This window comes from Rhodofomes roseus (assembly GCF_022264815.1).
Source record: "Rhodofomes roseus strain CIRM-BRFM 1785 chromosome Unknown C8Q71scaffold_7, whole genome shotgun sequence".
NCBI lineage: Eukaryota > Fungi > Basidiomycota > Agaricomycetes > Polyporales > Fomitopsidaceae > Rhodofomes > Rhodofomes roseus.
The window spans coordinates 67,619-90,626 of NW_025952963.1; the positions used below are offsets into that span (position 1 = coordinate 67,619).

The 23,008-nt window shown below is 55.9% G+C and overlaps 10 protein-coding genes across 10 annotated transcripts; 7 read left to right on the forward strand and 3 right to left on the reverse strand.

Moving 5' to 3' along the window:
- Nucleotides 1-168: 168 nt before the first annotated feature.
- Nucleotides 169-1,131, forward strand: C8Q71DRAFT_856200 (alpha/beta-hydrolase; the record flags this gene model as incomplete). The annotated part of the gene is made up of 3 exons (XM_047927274.1): nt 169-476; nt 536-546; nt 605-1,131. 3 exons carry the CDS (start codon nt 169-171, stop codon nt 1,129-1,131), a joined length of 846 nt encoding a protein of 281 aa, XP_047780151.1.
- Nucleotides 1,132-1,291: 160 nt separating this feature from the next.
- C8Q71DRAFT_750126 (alpha/beta-hydrolase) lies at nt 1,292-2,583 on the forward strand. The gene is made up of 3 exons (XM_047923242.1): nt 1,292-1,816; nt 1,879-1,889; nt 1,943-2,583. Exons 1-3 carry the CDS (start codon nt 1,509-1,511, stop codon nt 2,467-2,469), a joined length of 846 nt encoding a protein of 281 aa, XP_047780152.1. The 5' UTR covers nt 1,292-1,508; the 3' UTR covers nt 2,470-2,583.
- Nucleotides 2,584-2,871: 288 nt separating this feature from the next.
- C8Q71DRAFT_750128 (alpha/beta-hydrolase) lies at nt 2,872-4,056 on the forward strand. The gene is made up of 3 exons (XM_047923243.1): nt 2,872-3,226; nt 3,274-3,284; nt 3,353-4,056. Exons 1-3 carry the CDS (start codon nt 2,883-2,885, stop codon nt 3,877-3,879), a joined length of 882 nt encoding a protein of 293 aa, XP_047780153.1. The 5' UTR covers nt 2,872-2,882; the 3' UTR covers nt 3,880-4,056.
- C8Q71DRAFT_750134 (uncharacterized protein) lies at nt 4,057-5,069 on the forward strand. Its single transcript, XM_047923244.1, has 5 exons — nt 4,057-4,398; nt 4,471-4,567; nt 4,616-4,660; nt 4,718-4,811; nt 4,872-5,069. Exons 1-5 carry the CDS (start codon nt 4,265-4,267, stop codon nt 4,940-4,942), a joined length of 441 nt encoding a protein of 146 aa, XP_047780154.1. The 5' UTR covers nt 4,057-4,264; the 3' UTR covers nt 4,943-5,069.
- Nucleotides 5,070-5,161: 92 nt separating this feature from the next.
- C8Q71DRAFT_705294 (cytochrome P450 monooxygenase) lies at nt 5,162-7,562 on the reverse strand (the record flags this gene model as incomplete). Its single annotated transcript, XM_047920439.1, has 14 exons — nt 5,162-5,307; nt 5,366-5,394; nt 5,457-5,489; nt 5,564-5,797; nt 5,858-5,887; nt 5,944-6,138; nt 6,192-6,258; nt 6,324-6,580; nt 6,639-6,811; nt 6,865-6,962; nt 7,023-7,066; nt 7,123-7,214; nt 7,271-7,368; nt 7,424-7,562. The coding sequence occupies 14 exons, from the start codon at nt 7,560-7,562 to the stop codon at nt 5,162-5,164; spliced, it is 1,635 nt and encodes a 544-aa protein (XP_047780155.1).
- Nucleotides 7,563-9,647: 2,085 nt separating this feature from the next.
- C8Q71DRAFT_832179 (Rho GTPase activation protein) lies at nt 9,648-13,081 on the forward strand. The gene is made up of 9 exons (XM_047926383.1): nt 9,648-10,069; nt 10,131-10,264; nt 10,319-10,999; nt 11,065-11,217; nt 11,272-11,427; nt 11,485-11,589; nt 11,642-12,354; nt 12,410-12,536; nt 12,597-13,081. Exons 1-9 carry the CDS (start codon nt 9,913-9,915, stop codon nt 12,690-12,692), a joined length of 2,322 nt encoding a protein of 773 aa, XP_047780156.1. The 5' UTR covers nt 9,648-9,912; the 3' UTR covers nt 12,693-13,081.
- Nucleotides 13,082-13,312: 231 nt separating this feature from the next.
- C8Q71DRAFT_750146 (uncharacterized protein) lies at nt 13,313-15,137 on the forward strand (the record flags this gene model as incomplete). The annotated part of the gene is given in 5 exon segments (XM_047923245.1): nt 13,313-13,565; nt 13,642-14,279; nt 14,295-14,757; nt 14,771-14,772; nt 14,822-15,137. Coding segments are annotated over 4 exon segments (1,404 nt in total), but the record flags the coding sequence as incomplete, so codon positions are not given.
- Nucleotides 15,138-15,700: 563 nt separating this feature from the next.
- On the reverse strand, nt 15,701-17,159 carry C8Q71DRAFT_750150 (uncharacterized protein). The gene is made up of 3 exons (XM_047923246.1): nt 16,332-17,159; nt 16,090-16,279; nt 15,701-16,029 (listed from the first exon to the last, which is right to left on the reverse strand). Exons 1-3 carry the CDS (start codon nt 17,025-17,027, stop codon nt 15,884-15,886), a joined length of 1,032 nt encoding a protein of 343 aa, XP_047780158.1. The 5' UTR covers nt 17,028-17,159; the 3' UTR covers nt 15,701-15,883.
- A 191-nt stretch (nt 17,160-17,350) lies between these two features.
- C8Q71DRAFT_750154 (uncharacterized protein) lies at nt 17,351-19,990 on the reverse strand. Its single transcript, XM_047923247.1, has 3 exons — nt 19,037-19,990; nt 18,628-18,986; nt 17,351-18,574 (listed from the first exon to the last, which is right to left on the reverse strand). The coding sequence occupies exons 1-3, from the start codon at nt 19,949-19,951 to the stop codon at nt 17,596-17,598; spliced, it is 2,253 nt and encodes a 750-aa protein (XP_047780159.1). The 5' UTR covers nt 19,952-19,990; the 3' UTR covers nt 17,351-17,595.
- A 1,152-nt stretch (nt 19,991-21,142) lies between these two features.
- On the forward strand, nt 21,143-22,810 carry C8Q71DRAFT_705297 (uncharacterized protein; the record flags this gene model as incomplete). Its single annotated transcript, XM_047920440.1, has 4 exons — nt 21,143-21,238; nt 21,308-21,768; nt 21,826-22,102; nt 22,154-22,810. 4 exons carry the CDS (start codon nt 21,143-21,145, stop codon nt 22,808-22,810), a joined length of 1,491 nt encoding a protein of 496 aa, XP_047780160.1.
- Nucleotides 22,811-23,008: the final 198 nt, after the last annotated feature.

Below are 23,008 nucleotides of genomic sequence, written 5' to 3' on the forward strand. Positions count from 1 at the left end.
TGATGACCAAGTGATGACTCAGGGGGACCTAAAGGAACCTGCACACATGCGACACACCAGTGTTTCTGGTTCGGGGTTGGGATATATACCGATGGGCGCAGACTCGAAAGTGAAGTCCGCCTCCCAGTCAGACCTCAACGATCGCCCACCCCCAAGTCGCCTGCACTCATGTCTACTCAACAGACGGTTCTCACCTCGCCAGATGGCACGGAGATATGGGCCCAGGAAGCGGGAGATCGCACGAAACCCGCCATTATTTTCATTCACGGGCTCGCTTGCACGGCCATAGGGTTCAACGCGCAGTTCTCCGACCCAGGCCTGCTCAGCAGTGCGCATCTGGTGAGGTATGAGCTGCGCGGGCATGGACGCAGCGGCAAGCCAGAATACCCTGAGGCCTATAGCGCCATCCGACATGCCGAAGACTTCCGTACTGTGTGCGAAGCATTCGGCGTGGTGAAGCCAATTGTAGTCGGTTGGTAAGTGGGATGGTGTACACATGCAGGGATAGCTGAACTGATCGACCGCACGTCGACAGGAGTCTCGGAGGTGATGCATTCGAGCGATAGATGATGTGGCAGGGACACTCATTCACTCAATCGCACAGGTAGCATTCCAGTGGACGTCGTCCGGTATTATGGGGCGGACTACATCGCAGGCATCGTCTACGTCGGCGGCCCCGTCTTATCACTCAATCTCAACAAAGAATGCTTTCACCCCGCTCTTCTCACTCTATTCCCGGACCTGATCTCTCCGGACGCGCAAGTCACAGCCAAGGCTGCAGTGGCGTTCGTCGACTCGTGCTTCGCGGACCCTGCCTCCCTCAGCTTCGAGACCAAGTTGGCCTTCGTCGGGGGCTTTGGCATGCAGCCGCCTATCGTCCGCGAATACTGGGTCACGCGCGAGCAGGACGACCGTGTTTGGCGCGAGAGCGCTCGGGGGATCCCCGTTCTCATTGTGCAGGGAACAGCGGACACGCATTGTTTATATGAGAGGATGATTGCGCAGGCGAAGGAGATCTACGTGGACGTGGAGGTGAAGTTGTTGCAGGGAATAGGGCATACTCCACAGGTTGAAGCACCGGAGGAGACGAACCGGTACCTCCTCGATTTCATACGGCACATATCGACGTGATGACTCGGTGTTGTACAGTATCATGCCCTTGGTTACACACTCAGTGGTCTAGCTTGACGTTCTCCAAAGTACTACGCGTTTGTCGCGGTCAGGTGACCGCGTACCATTTCAAGGCGTTCTCACTTCCTGAGACGCTTCGAGCTTCAAGTCGCAGAGACAGCCTAGCTCTTGATAGCTCTTTGCATTGTCATAATCTGTGACAAATACAGACCAACGCCCTCGTGAGCTGTAGACGCGCACTCGCTACACGGTCATGAGAAGTTTTCTGGTCACTCGTGGACACCAATGCGGGGTTCGGGGTGCCGGTGGGCGAAGAGGTGAAGTACGCCTTGCAGTTGAACATCGTTGACCGCCTGCCTCACAAGCCGCCAATCCGTATGCCTGCTCAACAAAAAGTCCTCACCTCGCCAGATGGCACCGAAATATGGGGAGAGGAGGCAGGGGATCGCACGAAACCTACTATCGTCTTCATCCACGGGTTGGCCTGCACGGCCATAGCCTTCAACGCACAATTCAACGATCCGGAACTGCTCAAGAATGTGCATCTGGTGAGGTATGAGATGCGCGGGCATGGACGCAGTGGGATGCCGGAATCCCTCGCGGCCTACCGCGCCCTTCGACATGCTGAAGACTTCCGTACCGTGTGCGAAGCGTTTGGCGTTGTCAGGCCAATTGTGCTCGGATGGTGAGTGGAAGGCCGCGCATGTGCATTGGACGGTTAGACTGATCGATCGCATTTTCTGACAGGAGTCTTGGAGGTGATGAAGTCGTACTAAGGATAACTTATATCTTTACTCACAAAACGACGTAGGATGCATCCCAGGGGACGTCGTCCGGTACTACGGGCCAGACTACATCGCGGGCATCGTCTACAACGGCGGTGCCGTTTTGTCACTCCAGCTCAGCAAAGAATGCCGGCACCCCGCCTTCCTCCCCCTCATTCCGCTCATCTGTTCGCCAGACGCGCAGGTAGCAGCCAAGTCAGCGGTGCCGTTCGTCGACTCCTGCTTCGCAGACCCAGCCTCCCTTAGCTTCGAGACCAAGATGGCTCTTGTCGGGGGCTTCGCGATGCAGCCGCCCATCATCCGCCACTACTCCCTTACCCGCGAGCAGGAGGACCGCGTCTGGCGCGAAAGCGCGCGTAGGATTCCTGTTCTGATCGTGCAGGGGATGGAGGACACACATTGTCTGTATGAGAGGATGATTGAGCAGGCGAAGGAGATCTACGATGAAGTGGAGGTCAAGCTGTTGCAGGGAGTCGGGCATGCCCCGCAGGCGGAGGCCCCGGAGGAGACGAATCAGTACCTACTGGAGTTCATGCGGCGCGTGTCGAAGTGATGAGTTTTGATCACGCAGTACATAAGTCACTTTTCTACAAGTGGTGGATTAGTCCTGTAATGAGCGACAGCTCGTATGATACATACCAGGTTATGCATCGCTGTCACTGACTCACTGTCGGTTGCCTGGCAGTACGTGTCTGTCGCGGTCAGGTGACCGTGTAATTATCTGGGGACCAGCTCGTCCTGATACTCTTGAGTTTATGACTGCCACAGACCGCTGCTTTGCCCGTAGCGCGACTCTCTGAACCGTTTATCGGTGTACGAACGCTCATACCTTGCTGTCGTGATGATCCATGGCTCAGGAGACCAACAGGAGACCGTCGACCGTATACGTATCCGAGTCGTGGTGTCTTTGTGGTCACGCATTCCGGCAGGCGATGCCGTGGAGTTTATTCATAGTTGAACACTCTCATGCAGCACTACCTGCGCTCCGCTCGCCCACTCGAGATGACCTCCGACGAGCGACTACTAACCTCGCCAGACGGTACACGTATCTGGGCTGAAGCGATCGGTGATCCGTCGAATCCAGCCGTCGTCTTCATACACGGGCTCGCATGCTCTGCTACGCTGTTTGACAAGCAGTTTCTTGACCCTGTACTGCTGGACAGGCTGTACATGGTCAGATACGAGATGAGGGGACACGGACGAAGCGATACACCAGCGAGCATAGAAGCGTATGCATCGGTGCATCAGGCAGAAGATTTCCGTGCAGTGTGCGAGGCCTTTCAGGTGTGGAAACCCTGGGTTTTTGGATGGTGAGTCATGCTACGAGCCTGGTACTATGACCTGACGCGCAATCCAGGAGCCTTGGAGGTAAGAGACCGATTCCTCTCACATAAGTACCGCGCGCTGAGGGACCTCGATGTGTCTCCAACCGTCAGGTACTATACCTGTGGATATCGCTAATCACTTAGGACCCTCGTATATCAGCGGCGTTATCTATAACGGAGGCGCGGTGCTCTCGCTCGCACTCTGTGTCGAGACAATCCCGGAGTCCTTCGTGCCGCTCATGCCATATGTCCAGTCGACCGACGCAGATACTATCGCGCGCTTCGCCCAACGCTTCGTGGAGGGATGTGTCGCAGATCCGGTCGCAACACTACCTTGGCCTGTGAAACTGCAATGGATGGGCTCATTCGCAGCGCAGCCACCAGCGGTCCGGGCGTGGTCGCACGATCGCGAACAGGACGAGACGAGATGGCGCGCAGAGGCGAGGAGTTGGCGGGTGATGTTGATACAGGGTGCGGAGGACACACACTGTCGGGCAGCTCAACTGGCAGCGCAAGTGAGGGATCTGTACGATGACGCCGAGGTGTATATCTTGGAAGGAGTGGGCCACTCACCTCAGTTCGAACGACCTGACATCGTCAATGGGCTCATACTGAACTTCATCGAAAAAGGTCGTTGAACGTGCCGATAAATTTTTGTGTCACCAGTAGCGAATATGACTTGTGAAAATGTCCACGAGAAAGCAACAAGCAGTCTGGAACAGATAAAAGGCAGTCTTCCTGTACTGACGACTGCGGCCTCCGAGTCCGAGCGGGAGTGGATGGCGAACCGCGATCGGGATCCATCATATCTAATCCCGTCGAGGCGATACGCGCATGCATCGGCATGTGAAAATGCACTGACACTGACAGTGAACGTTTGAACTCTCACCACCTCTTGTCCTCCTCGCCGTGCCCTTGTTCTCCGGATCGCGTGTCTCGCATTCGCCCCACACGGACTGCATAGTACAACCCGCTTACGCCTCTATCTATCGGCTGCTACAACTGTCTTCGTCGCCCACGGACATGTCGGTCTCGCGGCATACGCTCAAGCAGCTGAAGTTCATCCTGCCCGGAGGACTCATCACGTATTACTTGGATAGCCACGCCGCTTTCTGGCGTGTAGTAAATGCGGATGCGGATATTGATGGTTGGGGTCGGTGCGTAGACTATTCCACCTCATCAGACGCGTCCTTGAGTCATCTCACACGTACGATGTGGGATGTGTGTAGCATCGCTGCATACGCCTCGCTAGGGTCAGCCACGCTGACTATCAGCCTATTCATGTACATCCTCTCGATTCCTTTGCTACAAGGACAACAACCGAATGTATGTTGCCGCATATAGGTGCTTTCAGTCGGCTGACCTCAGATTAAGTATCGTCGTTGGCGAGAGTCAGGCGTCTTGTCGTCAGTGATCCCTGTGCGCGTTTACGCCTATCCCTTGGCACTAGAATGCTAATGCGGCGATGTCAACTAGCTGTTGACAGCATCTATCGTTGTGGGTTGGTCATTACTATCTTACACCCTCGGCCGGTGGTCGAAGTTCGGAGTCATTGAGGGTGTAATAGCCTGTACGTTGTCTTTATCGCACTTGGTTGTTTGCCTATCCAGTGACACGCCTTTGATTGTAGCATCCGGTTTATATGCCCTTACATTCGGTCTTCTAGGGCTGATACCTGCGCCAAAGGTTCCTCGACAATGATCGTCCACGACTTCATTCTCCCCGACCCCAGTTCCTCTCACGATGTTTATTCGCATTTGATCTCTCATAGTCGCGCATAGCTTTGTTGCAGTCATTTTCTCGTAATTATAGATGTGCAAATCCACCTCGCCCTAAATACTGAGGGACCACCTGTATTTGCCGGCGTCGGCACCCCAAAATCGGACGCGTACATAGGACATGCACAACCACAACCAAGGCCTACACTAAGCTCACCTTCATCGGCATTTCCGCGTAGTTGCTCTCTGTTCCTACAGTGGGGTACCGAACCGAGGCGACATTCCACACCACCGGTTTGTCGGTCAACTCGAACTTGAAGGTCGACAACAGCACGGACAGTATGACCTCTGCGGTCAGCCCTCGTCAGTATGACGCATACCGTATGAACGGATGTAGATGGCTTACTCATTTCCAACTCGGAGAATTTGAATCCGCTGCACCATCACGGGCACTTCGGTCAGCCACGAAGAAGCAAGGGGGGAGGAAGCACACTCACATGCACGACCTGCCACCGCCCAAGAAGGTCATCCTAGCGGGGTAAAGAAGGGCCCATTACATGAGTACAGTCCCCGAGGGAGTAGAATTAAGGACGATTGCACCCACAAGTTGGAATACACCCCGGGGATTGGCGCATCCGTGACGGCACTGGGAAGCGGCGCGAGCCAGCGTTCTGGGTTCCACTCCAGTGCGTCGTCGCCCCAGAGCGCCTTGTTCGTGTTGGACCCCAGGACGCCGACGATGATCTGCGTGCCCTTCGGGATGGGGATTTCACGGATCGTTTTGCCGTCTCGTCCTTGAATGGGTTCGGACAAGGGTAGGATGACGTCCTTCTTAGGTCTGGCGGAGTGTTGGTATCAGGAAGTGCGAGTTGTGGGCGGCGAGGTACGGTAAACTCACTGTCGTGTGACTAGGTTGGCGAGTGGGTCGCTATGGAAAGCTGGGTCGCTGTTCGCCAGGTGCGGACTATGGTAAGGTTTACTCACACTCGGAGTGTTTCTCGGATAACAGCGTCGAGGAGGGGCAGCCGCATTAGCTCGTCGTAAGACAGTCGCCCCGCACTCTGGGCTGCAGTGACTTCCTTGCGCAGTTTCTCCTGGATATCCGGGTTCTGTGCAAGGCGTTCGAGGATCTTCACCGTGCTATTGGACGTTGTATCCATGGCAGCGAACAATAGCGTGCTGTAAAAGCGTGGTCATGAGCACTGATCTGAGCCAGTGGTCGTCCGACCCACGTCATCTGAGCTATTATCTCGTCCTCTGACAGCCTGTCTGCATCTGAGGCTGATATATTTGCCCGCACTGAAGACGCAATGCCTCTTGAGTACGAATCCTACCCGCTCGCCGCGACACACAGGTGTACTCACTAAGTACGCTGATGACATCCTTGCCCTCCGCTGCTTGTCTCGATGTCTCTTCTTCGCCTTCCTGGAGAGCTGCCTTCTTCAGTGTGTAAATCTCAACGGACTTGCTTGCAATCGAATCGATGATGCCCGTCATTTTGCGGAGCTCTTCATGAGGGATCATGTCGACGAGCCGCCGTCGGAGCCAAGCCGGGCCGACATCGCAGATGTACGGTATGAGGAGGGCAAACCGGAGGAGACCGAGGTTATACAGGGTCGGTCTCGGTGAGAGATAGCCTCAGTACTATAGCACGGAAAACAGCGATGACTGGAACCTACACAAGTGCCTTGAGGCTGTTGGTATACGCGTCTGGGTTGTCGTCGACTAGCGGGTCGAGCGACGTGCCGATGCCGCCTTGGGCGATGAGCTCAAGGGCGGCGCGACCCATCCAGTTGAGCACGTCTAATTCACACGGTCCATCGTGCACCCGCTCCAAAAAGGTATCCCGTAGCTGTAGAGTGATATAAGCCTGAGGCACTTCTGACGAGCGGGTGATGTATCAACCTTCTCTGCGACATTGTAGAAAATCGGCAGCATGTTGCGCATATGCCCCGCAGAGAACAGGGGGTTCAGCATCTTGCGTTGTTTCTTGTGTTGCTCGCCTGTGAGGACAATTCGGGTTCTATCATCTTGCTTCGAGAGGGCTAAATGATAGAGCATACCAAGTACGGATAGCAAACCTGGCCCGAAGATGAGAACATTTGCTCTAGCAGAAGTATGTAGTCAGCGAGGCTTATTCAAATCAATGAGAATATTGCTCACTTCACGAACAGTTCCTCTTCATCATAGACTGATTGTTCTTTGATCACCATTGTATGAAGCGCCCTAGGATCGTATACATATAGGAGGGATTGCTACCAATCCGTTCGCTTCAGTCAGCAGACGACCATACAAGCAAAGACCGCCCTACACCAAACATGCCCTGCATCTTGACAACCGGCCCATACTTGTGAGCAATCTGCCTTTGGAAATCTGTGCCATGGCGATCGAAGTATGCAGGGAGGTGACCTATGCGGCTAACATCAGCATCGTAAGGGTAGTCGGATAGGTGGTGGCGTCTTACCGGTCAAGAACGACGCAGGGGGCGGACCTGGTATGTTGTCGAGTGGCGATCTTGTGATTAGTCTTCGGCAGATCCACCACACAAGGTATGTAACCAGAAGAACCAGAAGAGACTGCACGATGGAATCAGCTAGAGCCATTATACTCTTGAGTGGTGATTCAGTGGTCCCTCTTCCTTGGGTGCACGTCAACTTGCCTGTGCTACAGAGCCGGCTATAAAGCATGGGGGCTCGCTCACATCTACGGTCTGCCTATTGAATCCCGCATGGCGTCAATTTTATGGAAAAAGAAGGCACGGTGACACTTACTCCAAGGAATCTGATGATCCAAAGCCAGCGGACGCCGATGTGGTCGAGCGGTGATGGATGTGTGTAGCATCCAGAAGAGCGTATGCCATACTGTACCTGCTTCGGGGAGGCTAGCGCAGGAACTACTCGGCTTGGTGAGACCGGAGAAGGATCCGCGCCGTTCCGTCAGTGCCCGTTCCCTCATACCGGAGCGAGTCAGTACCAGTCTACATGCGTAGTCAGCTTTGGATCAACCGGAACGCGTCAAGAAGGAAGGACGGGCCCCGAATGTTGCACGCATTCAATTTGTGTTGGGACTTCCCCGCGGAAGGTGTCTGAAGCGCGGGATCTATGCCTGCCGCCCGTGGTTGGCTCCAAACACAACTACTTCCAGCATAGTACATCCTCCGAGTCTGGCTTTGCCTCGACCCGAGAACACACACTCACTGAACAACTGACACTGAGCAAGAACAGTAGGCATTCGAGTAACGTAAACGCTACTCACTGGGAGATCATGATGTATCTAGCGCAGATGGACGCGGGATCGCCATACTTAACGACCCGTGCTGTGAAAGTGAGCTACATTGCCAGGAAGACGGACGGAATGGAGGCCTGTTGAGATTCCCTGATCGTCTTCCTGATCCTTGCGGACAAAATAGCTTGTCGATCCCGGTGCGCCTAGTGATTGGACAAAGGCCTCCCAGTCTCACACATTGAAGCGTTCCAGGGAAATAGGCCCAATACATCATCAGGGCCAAGCGAAGATGAGTGTCACGACAGTCACAATCATAAGCAGCAGGGCGTACTTGCGAGAGTCGAAAATCACCAGCGTTGAGGGACTTCTGGAGTAGTTCTGCCGACTCCGATTGTATTGGTAGTCCTGGGACACACGGGCATGGTGGGGTACTGTGGAGGAAAATCGTCATACACAGACTGGGGTCGGTATACGATCGGTGGCTTGCTGGAAGGATTGTCGCCGCGAATGGGATGGATCCGAACAGCGCATGCCCCCAAACGAGGCGTAGACACACTCCGTGAAACACGTTGAGGACGTCTCGGCACACTACCCATGGCTCGCCCCCGGAGATACAAGATTCTTGCTTTTGGATTACACGAGACTCTGACAGGTTCAGAGCGAGGCAGAATAGGCTCTGAGGGAGACTTACCTGCGCAATGTCCCTTGGAGCAACTCATGCTCGACTGGTGTGCTGTTGTGATCGGGAGTGCACTTTGGGTGGGCAACAGCCATGCGGCTCTGCAAGTTTACTGTCGAAGCAATCACAGAGTCTGCCTATTCAGAGAATTGAGTATGTTCAGGGCGGTCGCCAGATAACCAGTGTCACTCACCTGCCAATGACTGATACTAGGGAGGCGAAGTCACAGCGTACCAATAATCCACCGTGGATTAATTGGTGATCAGTAGGTCATTGCGCCCTCCATAGCAAACAAACAATACAAGCCCCCGGAAGTGAGTTCATTTCCTTGGCCGTACAATGTGTTCTGTCAATAGTGTATCAGAACGCAGTAGGTCTGACGGATCCGTGATACAGATCATATCTCCGAGTGTATAACACTGCTCACCTGTTATAGTAAGAGAGGGTAACCCGTATAGACAAGGGGCACTCACGGACTCGGAGACACTGCGGCGTCATATAGAGCTGCTGGCATTGTATGGCCACTCGCCACCGTGACTGTCCGGTCTCCCTCAACCTTGCAGACCAGGGCGGCGAGCGAACGATGTCCGACTCTCTTCGCTGGCCACCGCTTCGCACAGCTACGTGACTGTGCATTCTAGTTCCAATCATCAGCATCTATCTGTCTACTCGTGGCTGGCACTGGAGTCGAGCATCTCGCAGTTGCGAAGCGCCAACTTCGCTGTGGCGATGATTGGTGTGTCCGTATATGGATATATCTGGATATCATAAGTCCATAAATGGAGTTAGATCGAGGTACGGGTGAAATGCGGCGGGGGTAATCTCTCAGTCGCCGTATCCGTTTCTCCAAGTTCCTCCAACGACCACTACCCCTTCCTCCCGCAGACCCTCCCCCGCAGATCCTCCTCCTGGCGACTGTTCACGAAATCGACCACGTTCCTTCGTTCACAGCAGGTCTGCAACTGGCGATTCTTTGGCCTCCCGGCCTAGTCCGTGTTCTCGCTTGCAAGTGCAGCAGCATACCACTTCTCCCTTGATACCACCCGCCGATGTCCTCGTACTCTGATCTCCCGAGCTCGCCCCAGTCGCCAGGAAGCATGTCTTCTAGGCGGCTAACCAACCGGAACACCAACCGGTACAGCGTGACGGCCCTATTTAGCATGGCTGCTGAGCAGGACGTAGAAGTTGAGGATGAGTTGGGTCGAGGTGAGTGGCACTTCCGTTCCTTTGACACATGCATGCTCATTCAAACTGCGCCACCCGAAAGCTCAAAAGCGGCTGCGCGAGCTCAAGTCGCGCATCTCAGCGCAATCGAAACGCAACTTCGTTCTCGAGCGGGACGTCCGCTTCCTCGACACTCGTATCGGGTTGCTCATTCAGAACCGTATGGCTCTAGACGAGGTTTGTTGAGGTAACTGCTGTGCAACTGTGCCATGGTTACTTATGTCGCCACAGCAAAACGAAGTCGAGAAGCACCTCGAAGAAGTGGATGCGACTGAGGGTCACTACCCCGACGACCGCAAGCTGCAACAGTACTCCAACCTCTTCTTCCTGTTACAGTCTGAGCCACGCCACATTGCCAATCTGTGCCGGCTGGTCAGCTTGACAGAGATCGACACGCTCCTCCAGACGGTGATGTTCACGCTCTACGGAAACCAGTACGAGAGTCGAGAAGAGCACCTGCTGCTGACCATGTTCCAGTCTGTTCTCTCGTCCCAGTTCGAGACAGCCACGGAGTTCGGTTCATTACTCCGTGCCAACACTCCCGTCTCACGGATGATGACGACTTACACTCGCCGAGGACCCGGACAGAGCTATCTCAAGAGCGTTCTTGCTGAGCGCATCAACAGCCTGATCGAGCACAAGGACCTAAACCTTGAGATCAACCCCGTCAAGGTCTACGAGCAGATGATCATTCAAATTGAGGAGGAGACAGGCACTCTTCCACCGAATCTGCCCCGTGGTGTCGCGCCAGAAGCCGCGAGCGCAAACCCCGATGTGCAGGCCATCATCGCGCCACGTCTCACTATGCTTATGGAGATAGCAAACAGCTTCCTATTGACTATCATAGACAGCATGGAGAGTGTTCCCTATGGTATCAGGTGGATTTGCAAACAGATTAGGAGTCTCACACGAGTGCGTATATGCTGTCCATTTGCGAGCCTCCTCTAAACTTCACTTCGGTGTTACGTTTTGCACAGCGAAAGTACCCAGAAGCCACAGACTATGCCATCTGCTCACTCATCGGTGGTTTCTTCTTCCTGCGTTTCATCAACCCAGCTATTGTTACTCCCCAAGCCTACATGCTGGTCGAGGGAGTTCCTGCCAAGCATCCGCGGAGAACACTAACCTTGGTCAGTCATATGAGACCAATCCGATCTCAAATTTTGACTTCGCCGTTGTTGTAGATCGCCAAGATGTTGCAGAACCTGGCGAACAAGCCGTCCTATGCAAAGGAAGCCTACATGATCACGCTGAATCCCTTCGTTGAGAACAACAAGGCGCGGATCAACCAGTTCCTGAACAACCTGTGCGAAGTTGGCGACTTCTACGATACGTTGGAGGTAAGTGGTCTTGATAGTCCGTTTACGCAAACGGCTTATCCTTGCACCGCTCTGTAGATGGACCAATACATGGCATTGTCAAAGAAGGACCTTCTTATCAATATCACGCTGAACGAGTTGTACAACACGCATTCCCTGCTTCTCCAGCACGTCGAAGTCCTAGTATGTAGTATCCGGTCGTGAGACGCACACGTTCTGACAATTGCTCCCTCAGGCGCCCAATGAGAAGCAGCATCTCCGCATCCTCACTGATGAGCTCGGCGCTGCACCTGCGCAGGTTCCTCGCAAGGAGAACCGGGCAATAGAACTTTCGCTGTACAGTCGTTGGGAGACGCCAATTCAGGACATCCAGAGCGCGCTCATGGACTCGGTCTCGACGACAGACATGCTCTATATGGAGACCAAGTCCAACCTCGTCCAGCTCATCCGTTCGCTTCCCCCGACGGAGAAGAAGCCTTACAACCTTGCTGCGATCGCGGAGCGTGCAGCGACGACGAAGGACGCCACGCTGGTGCGGAAGGGCATCAAGGTCAAGGAGATGCTGCGCGAGCTCGAGGAGTACAAGGTCATCGACAAGACCGACGGGTACAAGCTCATGCAGGAGGAAGTCGGTGCCGAGCTCGTCCACCTCGGGAACCTCCGTGACAAGGTCCTAGCCGAGACGAAGTCATTGGAGGCGGTCTACAAGACGATTTGCGACCACAACAACTACCTCAGGACTCAGCTGGAGCAATATAAGGCGTATCTGCAGAATGTGCGTCTTACAGCGACCAAGGACAAGGGTGCGACGACAGGAGTTGGCGTCGTCACTGTTGGCGGAAAGGAGAAGAAGCCTGCGAAGCCGGTCATACATGGGCCGTACCGTTTCACACATGCGCAACTGGAGAAAGAAGGTATCATCGTCGAGAGTAACGTCCCAGACAACAGGTATGTCTTCGTGTGATGTGTTGCTCCCTCGCTTAACGTCCGCCGGCGTCTTCAGACGACCCAACATCTACTTCAACTTCACCTCTCCCACGCCGGGGACATTCATCATCGCTCTGCACTACAAGGGCCGTGAGAAGGCTATCCTCGAGATGGATCTTAACATCGATGATCTTCTTGAGAAGGTGAGAGTCAGCGTTACTCGCTGCCAGACTTGGATATTGATGCATTGTCTTGGCACTTAGCAAAAAGACAATAAGCACCTCCTCGACCTCGAGTACGTACAGCTCAACGTACCGAAGGTGCTCGGTCTGCTCAACAAGATCTTCACGAAACGATGACCGCCTACCCCTGGAGTACCTTCGTTCGTTCACCCCTTTGGTTTATTTATCACGATCCATTATGCCTGTGTAAACCGCCCTACGTCCTCCTGCATTTCGCGACACCACCCGCCGCCCGACTGTCTATACTCGCCTCTTCGTTCGCGCTTTCTCTACTATATCCGTCTCCTCTTTTGAGGTCGTCACTCTCTCTATTTGTCTCGATATCCTCTCTGTCTGGTTCTCGTCGTCACACACAGCCCTTCAACTGCGCGGCTCTGTATATCCCCCCGTCTTTCGCGAACAGGATGTATTATCGGTAGTCTCGCTGTATGCACGTCTATCTCGAGTAATTGTTGTGGCAGTGCAGGTAATAGAAGGGGAGTTGGTTCCGATGTTGTCTCTGTCTCTATCGCCGGCCATGCAAGATGATGTGGCCTTTTTGAGCTAACTCGAACGGATGCTTCTCCGCGCCCCCGAGCTCGACCCTATGTTGCCTCGCAGAGTAGCCAACTCCTGCTGCAGCAACGACTCGGCCACATGGCAGTAGGAATGAGTCATCAGTTGGAACTAGGTCGACGTTGCCAACGGAGGAACTTGAACTGCCGCGACGCCTCATCGGGCTCGTGTACGATCACTCGTCTTCCGCCTGCTCCATCTCCTCAACAACCCGCCCGATACTCACGTTACGGTCGTAGAAGTGTTTCTGCTGCACTACAATTTAAGCACTCTGCTGCACTACAAGCACTCAAGAAAACAAGATAAAGGTATCCGTCAGTTCGTGGTCTTCACATTGCCGATCCGGGCGGGAAGGGGACCCGTATCAACAGATCATATAAGTATAACTAGCCAGGCTGAAGAATCAAGGACTTTGTACTGATACATATGAACCAGGTGCGTCTCACAGTGCCAGTTCGCATGAAAATATACTCTTATGTCTGACCACGCTCAACTTGAATGGCTGCCGTAGTCCGTATAAACGGCGATGGTTGTCGGCTTCCAATCGTTGAACGATGATGTTCTCATCCTTATCATCGCGCTCATCCCGCGCAGCGACATGCAAAACCTCGCCTTGACCTCTCGCACCGTGAGCCCCGTCGCCCGGCGGCGCATCCTCTACTCTCTACGCCTCAATGCGCCAGTCAAGAATCTCGAGTTCCACAACTTCATGCTCGAAGAGGACGACGGACAGCGGATACAGTACTTGCGCAAGCTCACCATTATATGCTCGAAATCCCCTTGGCGTCACAAGTCCGCCGACATCTACTCCCCACTTGCTACCGTCCTCGCGAGGGCACAAAATTTACGGGCGCTTGTCGTGTCCGAATTAGAGGAGCAGCTTGCGATGGAAGGCGGGAGTGTATTGGGTGATGCAATCGCGTCGATGCGTCGCTTGCGCGAGCTCGAGCTGCGCTGCGTCGCCACGCGGGGTATGGCGCTTTGTGAGAGACTGGCTTGCAGACCAAGGGTAGTCCGTCTCGAGGCGCTGTCGCCGTTCTCAATACCAAATTCTCGTGCCCAAGTACAGCCTGCAACTCTTGTTGGGCTCGAAATCCTGCGGAACGCGTCGGAGATCACACTACACAACTTCCAGCTCAGATGCGACGACACCTTGTATAGCTTGGAGGTACCGCTTCCACAACCACACACCTATCGATGGAACCGCGCTCGTACTTTAAGTCTAAAGAACATGGACCCAGTTGCACTTGCCCCATTGTGCCAAAACCTCGCGTACCTCCAAATGGCATTCTGGCAAGCAAATGACGCTGGCCGTGGGACAAGATACGGCGGCGATTACCATTACACTCGCACTGCAGAGTTCACAGATGATGTCCATGTTGCCTCGCAGCTGCGCGTCTTGGACATCTACATCAAAGTGAACTGGAACTGCGAAAAATCACAGATCTACGACACCGTTACCCTCACGGTACGCATGTCCCTCCCGGTCGTGCTCTCTATGCAATTCCACTATGGCGACACGATACTGTGGACGGAGCTCGCAGAGCTGTCGGAGCAAGCCGCCGCCCGGCTACGTTACCTCGATGTCCTCATGCACGATGACCATTCCGGGGCTGCGCAAATGTGGCTGGTATGTCCGCTTACCCTAGATCATCCTTTTCCCGTCCATTTGATGCATGAGTACCACCGCAGGACGAATGTCTCCCTCTATTCTCCGACAGCGATCTCCTCTGCATCCGCCTCAGGCTCGTTGACCAGATCGACAGAGTCATCGACTTGAAGGAGTTCGAATCAATGGTTGATGATGAGAATGAGTTGGTGAGCGACCATTGGGAAGACATACAGAACGAGGCGCCCCAGCCTGTGATTGCAAAAGCGATCCCGTCCCTCCGTTATGTCGCTGTGTCGAGTGGGTACATGGTCAAGAACGACACAGCACCTGGAGGGTCGAGCTTCCGTGGAGAGGCACAGTGGTGGCGCGTCGTGGGGGACGATAAAGGCTCAGGGTCGCGGTCGGTGGAGGCCGATGAAGAGGAAGAGGACTCAGGGGATGCGGAAAGTGGTAAGGGAGAGGAGCTGGTCGAGATCGATGAAGGGGAGGGAGAACGGATTGATGAGTATCTGCGCAGCGAGGCCTTCGCGGAGACCTTGAAGCTGTACTAGGGTGAGTCGCTGCAGGTTTCTTGATATGATGTCTACGTTGCTGTCACGAAAGTGGTGTCCGCGACAACATCGCATCAGCGCGCACTGAGAGCTTGCCCTGGGAGAGGAGCAGAAGAACGTTTTATTGGCTTGAGCTTCCGCGATATTCCGGCCAGAAGCCCTGCTGTATGTATGTATGCGCTACCAAGAGATGATCGAGCGTAACTTCTCAATGTTCAGTGACAATTCCGTACCAGTAGCTGCGAAGCAATGCCATGATGCGCCAGGCTCGTACTATCAGAACGGCTCCTCCGAGTCACCGCCATCTCGCCGCTAAACTCGAGGTAACTTAGCTGAGGCGAGTGGCGAGAAGCGCTCAACGTTTCAACCTCAGACTAGCGGGCAACTGTACTCGTGTACATCGAACGTACTGCATCACTACTCATCGTCAGTGAGTTTCATATTACACTCATTTTACACTCAACGTGGTCATCGAAGTACAGCAACGTACAGCATCGAGGCAATACATGTAGACATGAGCAAGTCCGATAGAAAGCAAAAGTACAACCTTGATCCAATACACCCCGGGCGGAAACCTCGATCATTCGTCCTTAGAATGTTTGCGGGGGCCAGTCTGGTAGACTGACTAGTGCGGCGTTGATCGCCTCGCGCACGCGGCGTTTCGAGGCGAGGTCGCCGGATTGGCGGTAGCCAGTGAACACTTCGTGCATCTGGAACGACGATGCCGCAACGGAATCTGGTCGCGATGATTCAGTGAATACGGCGCATAGTGCAGATGTCAGAAGAGAAGACGCACCGAAATTACTCTCCGCCTGCTTCGCGAGCTGTTCCAGCCTTGTAGCCTCCTGCTGTGGGCCCCCATAGTACCCACCATACCCCATCCCTCCGCCAAACAGCCCTGCGCCGCCAATGGAACGCGCCCTTCCCTCGACCTCGTGTTTCCGTTGGCCCCACGCCTCCTTCAGCGCGTCAAAGGAGTTCTGTATCTGCGCGGGGTTAGTCGGGCGGGGCAACATGCGGCGGCGCGGGCGTACGTACCTGCTTCCACGCATACGTATCCCAGCCCTCGAGCTCCTGCTTGTGCTGCTGCACGTACTCGCGCGGGTGCGGCGGCCTGACCCCGCCCTGCGCGCCACCGGCGGGCCCCTGTGCAGGCGCCCCGCCGTATGGCGACTGCTGCTGGGCCCCGCCCTGCGCATAGGGATCGAACTCCGCTAGGTATGACGAAGTCTGCTGGGGCTGTGTGTAGCCGGGTTGGTAGCCCGCACCGAACTGGGATGGTTGGCCAGCGGGGTACCCGCCGTATTGCGGTTGCTGTTGTTGTTGCTGCTGCTGCTGCTGCGGGAGGCCGGTGTATGCGCCGTTCACATGCGAGGCGAGCTGCTGGCCGAACGAGCTCGTGGGTTGGAACCCGGACGACTGCTGGCTCTGCACCGGGGACGCGTACCCCTGCTGCTGGCCATACCCCGCACCGGGATTCCACCCCGTCTGCTGTGGACCGAGCTGCGGCTGCTGGTACCCGCCACTGTACATCTGGCCCTGGTATCCTGTGGGATTTGGCGCATAGGATGTGCCTGGCTGCTGCGCCCATTGTGCGTGCTGTACTGAGAGCCCTGTGGGATTTTCTACTGCGTTGATGTCTGGGTAGCGATTGAGGGCGTTCGCGGGATGGTCGATGAAGGGGTTGTTGGAGAGTTCGGCGGGTGGCGAGCCATAGCTTGGTGAGGAGTACATCGCAGCGATCGCAGGGAGATACAGAGGGTGGCCTTGAGAGAGGTGGTCGACGAGAAGAGCTGGAGGAGGTACACAGGAATACACAGGAATCAGGGTTAAGTATGCGGCGCTGCGGACCACCGCGACGACGGCGGACCTGGCACATCCCGCACCGGCCGCGCCCCCGCGTCATGCTACGCGTCCCACGTGACAGGCGTTAACGCGTCGCGTCTCACAGTCGTTGTACTACCGAGTTACCTAGTCCTACGTAGCCAGTGTTCTTCGTGCTGACGACCAAGCCCAGGGGCTACCAAACTTGCTTCACAATCCTCAGACGTACTCAATACGTTTATACGAGTCACATAGTCGGTCAGTACATACATGGAGGGGAGTGAGTGGGACTACACGGTACAAGGGTCACCTCTGTATAAGATGGGAGCAGTGAAGTAGTACAATGGCATAATACATGAGTGCAGTGTGAATAAGATACCGTTGGTTGCACGAGAACTGTCGCAGGATGGAAGAAAGATGAGGGGTGTATACCTGTAGAGTGAATGTATGATAGGAAATATCGCGGCCCCACAGCACCTCAGTGCGTGAGCGCCGACCGCGCCTTGCGTTGCGCTCTGCGCTCCCTCGCAAGCTTGCGCGCCGTCACGGCCTCGACCATCTGCCTCCCGTTCACCGGCCACGCCTCCATCGTCAACATCTCGTCCTTCGTCGCCCGCGCGTTCTCCCTCGCCCTGTTCACCCTCCCCTTCATCTTCTCGTGGACCGACTCAATCAGCCAGCCACCCATCTTCCTGAGCTCCGTCGCCCTCGCACGCGCGCGCTCATGTCGCGAGTGGAGCATGGACCTCAAACCCTGCACCGCCCCCGCGGACTGCGCCCACGCCAGCGCCGTCTGCCGGCCGATCGCGCGCGCAAGCTCGTCCAGTGCGTCCAGGATCTCTTGCACGTCCTGCGCGACGACGCTCGCCAGGGCGCTGTACCCGAGTCCGAAGAGCTCGGCGAGCGAGCCGGCGCCCCGCCATGCGCTTAAAGCAAACATCGTCTCGTCTCCGCGGGCAACCGCCTTGCCCTTCCCGCTGTCCGCGGGGTAGCGCGGGTGCGAAGATGAGAGCACTGAAAGGCTAGCCTTGTCGTCCTCGTGTACAGTCATTGCCACGGGCGTCGAGCGAAGTGTCAGGTCCGTGGTGCCTTTGGACTTGCTTGGCCAGGTGATCAGTCCGCAGCCGCAGGCGCACTCGGACGGCACGTCCATGGAGGTGACAGGGTCGGCATGGTGGGCAGGTGGCACGGCAGACGGCTGGTTGCTAGACGTGGAAGCAACGAGAGGCGCGGGGAGTACGGCCAAAGCGAAATCCTTCAGGGACGACCGAACGAGGCCAGACGTTGCGGGGTTCAAACTCGGCTGCGGGGTCGAATGGTTGATAGACACGCTGACTGGCGGGAAGCCAAATGTGGGCGTGGTCTGTTGTGGCTGCGAGACTACAACAGTGGGCGTCGCAGATGGGTTGAATGATCCCTTGATGGCGTATCCTAGGACAACCGATAATATGGCGAGGCTATCGATGAGCTGTCAGCATAGACATCAACTACACGAGCGACAATAACGTACATCGTGAGAGCGTGCTTTGGAGCTATCCGCTGAGTGAAACGAGTAGACTGCCGCATTCCCCCTGAGAAAAGGGGACGCAAGGCGCGCGCAAGCGGCTTCGGTGCCACACGCTCGACTTCATCGACGTCCACGACAGAGGATGAGCAACGAGACAAAGGCACAACCTTGCCCCTGGGAAGGTTGAGCGTGTCCCATTGCTGCTCGGCATCGAGAAGTTGATCAGCTGAGAAGGGGAAATCTAACACGCTCGGGCTATGTGCCAAGACCGGAAGGTAGAGGGAATGGTCCGGCACGAAAGACAAAGGCGATGGCAAGAAGACAACAGCTAAGGAAGGCCGGTCAAGCGGGTCAAATCTCGACTGATGAAGGATGAAGTTAGTTTCAGTGAACAGTAATAAAGTATACCCACAGTATCAATGCAGTCCGTGCGGTCGATAACCCAAACCGTCCGGCTGTCCTGGCCGTCATTGGACGATAGGAAGCGGACATAACCGTCGATGAGCCCGACGATCCGCGAGGTCAGCCTGAGGCCCGCGCCATCCGCCGCCTTCTCAAGCAGCTTATCAATCAGGGACCACTTCACCGCGGACGATGAGCCGTAGAGCGCGACATAGAAGTCAGCCTTGCATTCGTCTTCGCAGCTGCTCTCTTCCACATCTGGGACCACGGGCGTGGCAAGCGAGCCCGGATCCGCAGTCGTAGGCGCTAGCGCTACATCGATGTCGGTCGTGGCGTGCGGGCTGGAGTCAGCGCCGGAGTGGGCTGCGGGGGATGCGTCGGCATCGGCACCAGACAGGGGCGCGACGGCTTCGTAGGAGGCGTTGAGTGACTCGTCCCGGGAGCTTGTGAGCGGGTCCGGGAAGGACAGCCGGAGATCGCGGGAGCGAACGAGCGAGGAGTGCGAGCCACTGAGGGTGTTCGAGCGCGACGAGCTCAGCGTGCTCATCATGCTCTGATCGAGGGCATCCTTCACCCGCTTCTCTTCCTCTGGGTCCTCCTGTACTGCGGCTGCATGCTCGCCGCTGCTGCTGAGAGCAGAAGGTCGAGTCAGTGGGAGGGTGGTGGTGTGGCACTCATCGGGGATGTCTTCGAGGAGACCTTCCCAGGCTTGGACCTCGCTGTTGCGCGAGCTGCTCGTGCTGCAGGACGAATGTCTGGATGCGGGCCTGTCGTCCTGGTCGAGCTCGCGATCGCTATCGAACCCGACGACGGAGTCGGTGTCCTCGGACGCCCTGCTGCTTGCGATATCTAGCCAGTCTGAATCAGACAGGTTCTCAGTTTCCGACAGAGCGTATGGGTCAGTGGCATCCATGGATCGTGGCATGTAGGGACGATTGGTAGTTGCAGGGAGCGGCGAGGCGGGCGAGGGCGATCTATATGGAGAGGAGCGCCGGCTTTGTACATGTTTGCTCCTGCCTTATTCGGGCCGGGTGTGATAAACTGCCATTTGGAGGCCGTCGTGTCAAAACCAGTTGCTACGTGTCTGTTACGATTACACGTCGCAGACAATCGCGCATAGAACACAGTTCGAACATGAGAACTCGAACAACAAAGGCAATAGTGGTGGAAAGATGCGGGAAGTCTCTCGACGGACATTGACGCGCCCCACGTGACCGCGACGCGATCGGTCATGAGCGACGGATGACGGATCCGGACTCGCGTCGGAAGGCTGCCCCACACGCTGCCCACGCAAGGCTCGCAAGGCCTGGCACGTCCTTCCTGCTGATCCTGACCATCCATGTGCTGTACACTGCATGTCTCTGACGAAGTGTGACGTGTACAAATTCTATCAATTCTCCTTGGCCCGCCCTTTCCGAGGACCGTTTGCGATAGCTTGGGTGATTGCCATGGCGAGCGGGACATTTCATTTTCAGTTGCATCGCAATTGATATGCTGAGTGTCTCCACATTCACAAGCCGGCGTGGCCAACTTGAAGAAGCAACGTTGTCTCGTACCCATAGTACTGTTTGAGTCGCACCCGAAGCAACAGATGATCTACATCGCTTTAGCGCGCTTTGCCCCGCAAGCGATGGTCCACATTGGGCCTGCAGTTCGTGCGGCAGCGGCATGTCAGCGACGCATGCATCTTCGCCTACCAGCGGTGTGATCCGATGATCCTGATCTAATATGAGTACTTGCCAATGGCAGTGCATCCTCAGAGTCAAGAGGGAGCTGCTTTCTGCAGACCCGTGCACATGCACAGGTGTCTAAACACGAACATCATAGCCCTGCTGAACCTCGAGCATGATCACTTTGCATGGCCGACGCGATCTCCAGGTCTGCCAGAGTATCACTTTCGCTCTAGCAACGAGGTGGCAGCGTAAGAGCCTTTTTGAGTGCGAGTACCTTTCCGGTCTGTTTCCGGTATCGTGATGTCGCCATATGTCCGACGCGGGTCAGCTATCGGACGACAGAATCATGTATAAGTGTACTCTTCCGCACAGGCGGGCTTCATTAACCTCTCTCGACTCGGGCCATCCACCCAATCCCTGAGTAACTGTGAACTGCTCCTATCATGTCGGAACCAGTGGTCCTTATATACCTGCCCGAGGATCTCTTGCTCGAGATCACAGCGTATCTTTCCGTATTCGACGTCCTGTCGCTCAAACAGGTACGGCTACACCGGCACTCATCTGATTGCAGTTTGATCTCACCCAACCCACATTGTTCGTTCCTCAAGACATGTCGTGCGCTGTACGCGTTCGGGTCTACCGACTACCTGTGGCGCCGGATAGTCCAGCGAATCGACATACCCCTTGATCTTCCTCTGGACACCCCACTGAGCCTGCTTGCTCAATATGAGCTGCAGCCGATCGTGCTCAAGGCCCTCCGCCTCGAAGCCAACTGGCGAAGGCATCTGCCGCGCTTGAAGACCATACGATTACTACCCTGGGACACGCAAGGCCAGTATGCCGACGAGATGTACTTAGTCCCAGGAGGCAGATGGCTCCTGACCGTGCAGCGGCCTCGACAGAGGGGAGGGAGACCGGGCTCGCACCTGGAGGTCTGGTCGCTGGAGAACGAGCCGTACGCGATTGCCTGCGTGGACGTCGCAGGCTTCTACAGAACCGCGACTATGGAGCTCAAGGAGGGGAGCCAGTCGATTACACTTGCGGTCGCGTATGAGACGGACGATACAGAGTGAGATTCATGGTCCAGCTTATAGCCCGGAGTTGTCTGACCGCAGCGAGCACGCAGAGCCGTCGCCGTCTACTCAGTCCCGTTCCGAGACCGTTCCGAGTTCCTGTTCTACACCGCGCCCACCCTCACGCCGACAACGACGATCCGCCTGCCTCCGCACCCTACGGTGAAGTGGCAGTCCGCGAAGTTCATCCACCAGCTCTCTCTTTCTGATGGACAGCTCGTTGTTTCCGTCGTTGACCCCATGGGGCAGACTGGGTCGAGCCTGCTCCAAGTGTTCTTGGTAGACATCAAGTCAAGAGTGTCTCAGTGGCTGGACCCCAAGCAACTCCGAGTACGTCAGATCCTTTCGTGCGCCTCTTGACTTACTCACCCTGGCGCACAGCGGTTCTCCGACGTATGGGTCAAGGTATACGCCTACAACGGGTACTTTCTACTGCTCGGTCCGGCGCGTCAAAGTATCATCCTCCGTGTCTACGCGATGCCCGCCCGTCTCTGCACCAAACTCGCTACCGACCCGGCTAGCCCGTTCCTCGACCTGGGACCCGCGATCTGCGAGTACGAGCAGCCGCTGCGGCACGACTCGCAGTTCCAAGACATCATCAGCGTCTCCGCGCCCTCCGCGACGTCCATCTCCGCGCTCGTCATCTGCTCCTTCCACGACACCTCCCCGCGCGTCGGGCAAGTGACGCGCTTCCCGCTGCCCGCCGCGGGACCCGGCCCGCACCTCCCCGGCGCGACGCGCTACTTCAGCATGCCCTCGCACGTCTCCGCGCAGCTCGCCCAAGTCGGCCCTAGCGGGCGTGCAGTCTGGGTCGAACATGACTGGGAGGCGCAGAACAAGCGGATCCTGCGCTTCCAGATGCGCAAGGACGGCTGGGACGGGCGCGGCGTGTCGGAGGCGGTGAGTGCGCTCTTACCACCCGATGCGGCGCTGCCGTTCTTGCCGGATACGGTCCATTCGTTGGCGTTTGACGAGGTCACTGGGCGGGTATGCCTTGGGCTGTTTAACGGGGAGATCTACGTCATGGACTTCGTCTGAATTCACAAGGTATCATGATTGGGATTCGCTGGTACAACGAATGTTTGCGATCGCGTGTCCACAACCTACTTGAAATGGTGGCTACGGTTAACCCTCAATAACGCCTACTGTAGGTATCATCGCTTCATCTGGGACAGGAATAGGATGGATACAGATTTGGCTCGCATGTCTGACTTGCTATACATTCCGCCATAGACA

What these genes read in the sequence shown, in the direction of transcription:
- C8Q71DRAFT_750154 (XM_047923247.1), bottom strand. Translation starts at nt 19,951, where the DNA reads ATGCCACGATCCATGGATGCCACTGACCCATACGCTCTGTCGGAAACT. An exon ending in GCACGGACTGCATTGATACT is followed by an intron (nt 18,987 to 19,036) that starts GTGGGTATACTT and finishes ATCCTTCATCAG; the next exon opens with TCGAGATTTGACCCGCTTGA. An exon ending in CCAAAGCACGCTCTCACGAT is followed by an intron (nt 18,575 to 18,627) that starts GTACGTTATTGT and finishes GCTCATCGATAG; the next exon opens with CCTCGCCATATTATCGGTTG.
- C8Q71DRAFT_832179 (XM_047926383.1), top strand. Translation starts at nt 9,913, where the DNA reads ATGTCCTCGTACTCTGATCTCCCGAGCTCGCCCCAGTCGCCAGGAAGC. An exon ending in ACTTCTACGATACGTTGGAG is followed by an intron (nt 11,428 to 11,484) that starts GTAAGTGGTCTT and finishes ACCGCTCTGTAG; the next exon opens with ATGGACCAATACATGGCATT. An exon ending in TCGATGATCTTCTTGAGAAG is followed by an intron (nt 12,537 to 12,596) that starts GTGAGAGTCAGC and finishes CTTGGCACTTAG; the next exon opens with CAAAAAGACAATAAGCACCT.
- C8Q71DRAFT_750134 (XM_047923244.1), top strand. Translation starts at nt 4,265, where the DNA reads ATGTCGGTCTCGCGGCATACGCTCAAGCAGCTGAAGTTCATCCTGCCC. An exon ending in TCTTGTCGTCAGTGATCCCT is followed by an intron (nt 4,661 to 4,717) that starts GTGCGCGTTTAC and finishes GATGTCAACTAG; the next exon opens with CTGTTGACAGCATCTATCGT. An exon ending in CATTGAGGGTGTAATAGCCT is followed by an intron (nt 4,812 to 4,871) that starts GTACGTTGTCTT and finishes CTTTGATTGTAG; the next exon opens with CATCCGGTTTATATGCCCTT.
- C8Q71DRAFT_750126 (XM_047923242.1), top strand. Translation starts at nt 1,509, where the DNA reads ATGCCTGCTCAACAAAAAGTCCTCACCTCGCCAGATGGCACCGAAATA.
- C8Q71DRAFT_750150 (XM_047923246.1), bottom strand. Translation starts at nt 17,027, where the DNA reads ATGTACTCCTCACCAAGCTATGGCTCGCCACCCGCCGAACTCTCCAAC. An exon ending in ATACGTATGCGTGGAAGCAG is followed by an intron (nt 16,280 to 16,331) that starts GTACGTACGCCC and finishes AACCCCGCGCAG; the next exon opens with ATACAGAACTCCTTTGACGC. An exon ending in GCAGGCGGAGAGTAATTTCG is followed by an intron (nt 16,030 to 16,089) that starts GTGCGTCTTCTC and finishes CATCGCGACCAG; the next exon opens with ATTCCGTTGCGGCATCGTCG.
- C8Q71DRAFT_750128 (XM_047923243.1), top strand. Translation starts at nt 2,883, where the DNA reads ATGCAGCACTACCTGCGCTCCGCTCGCCCACTCGAGATGACCTCCGAC.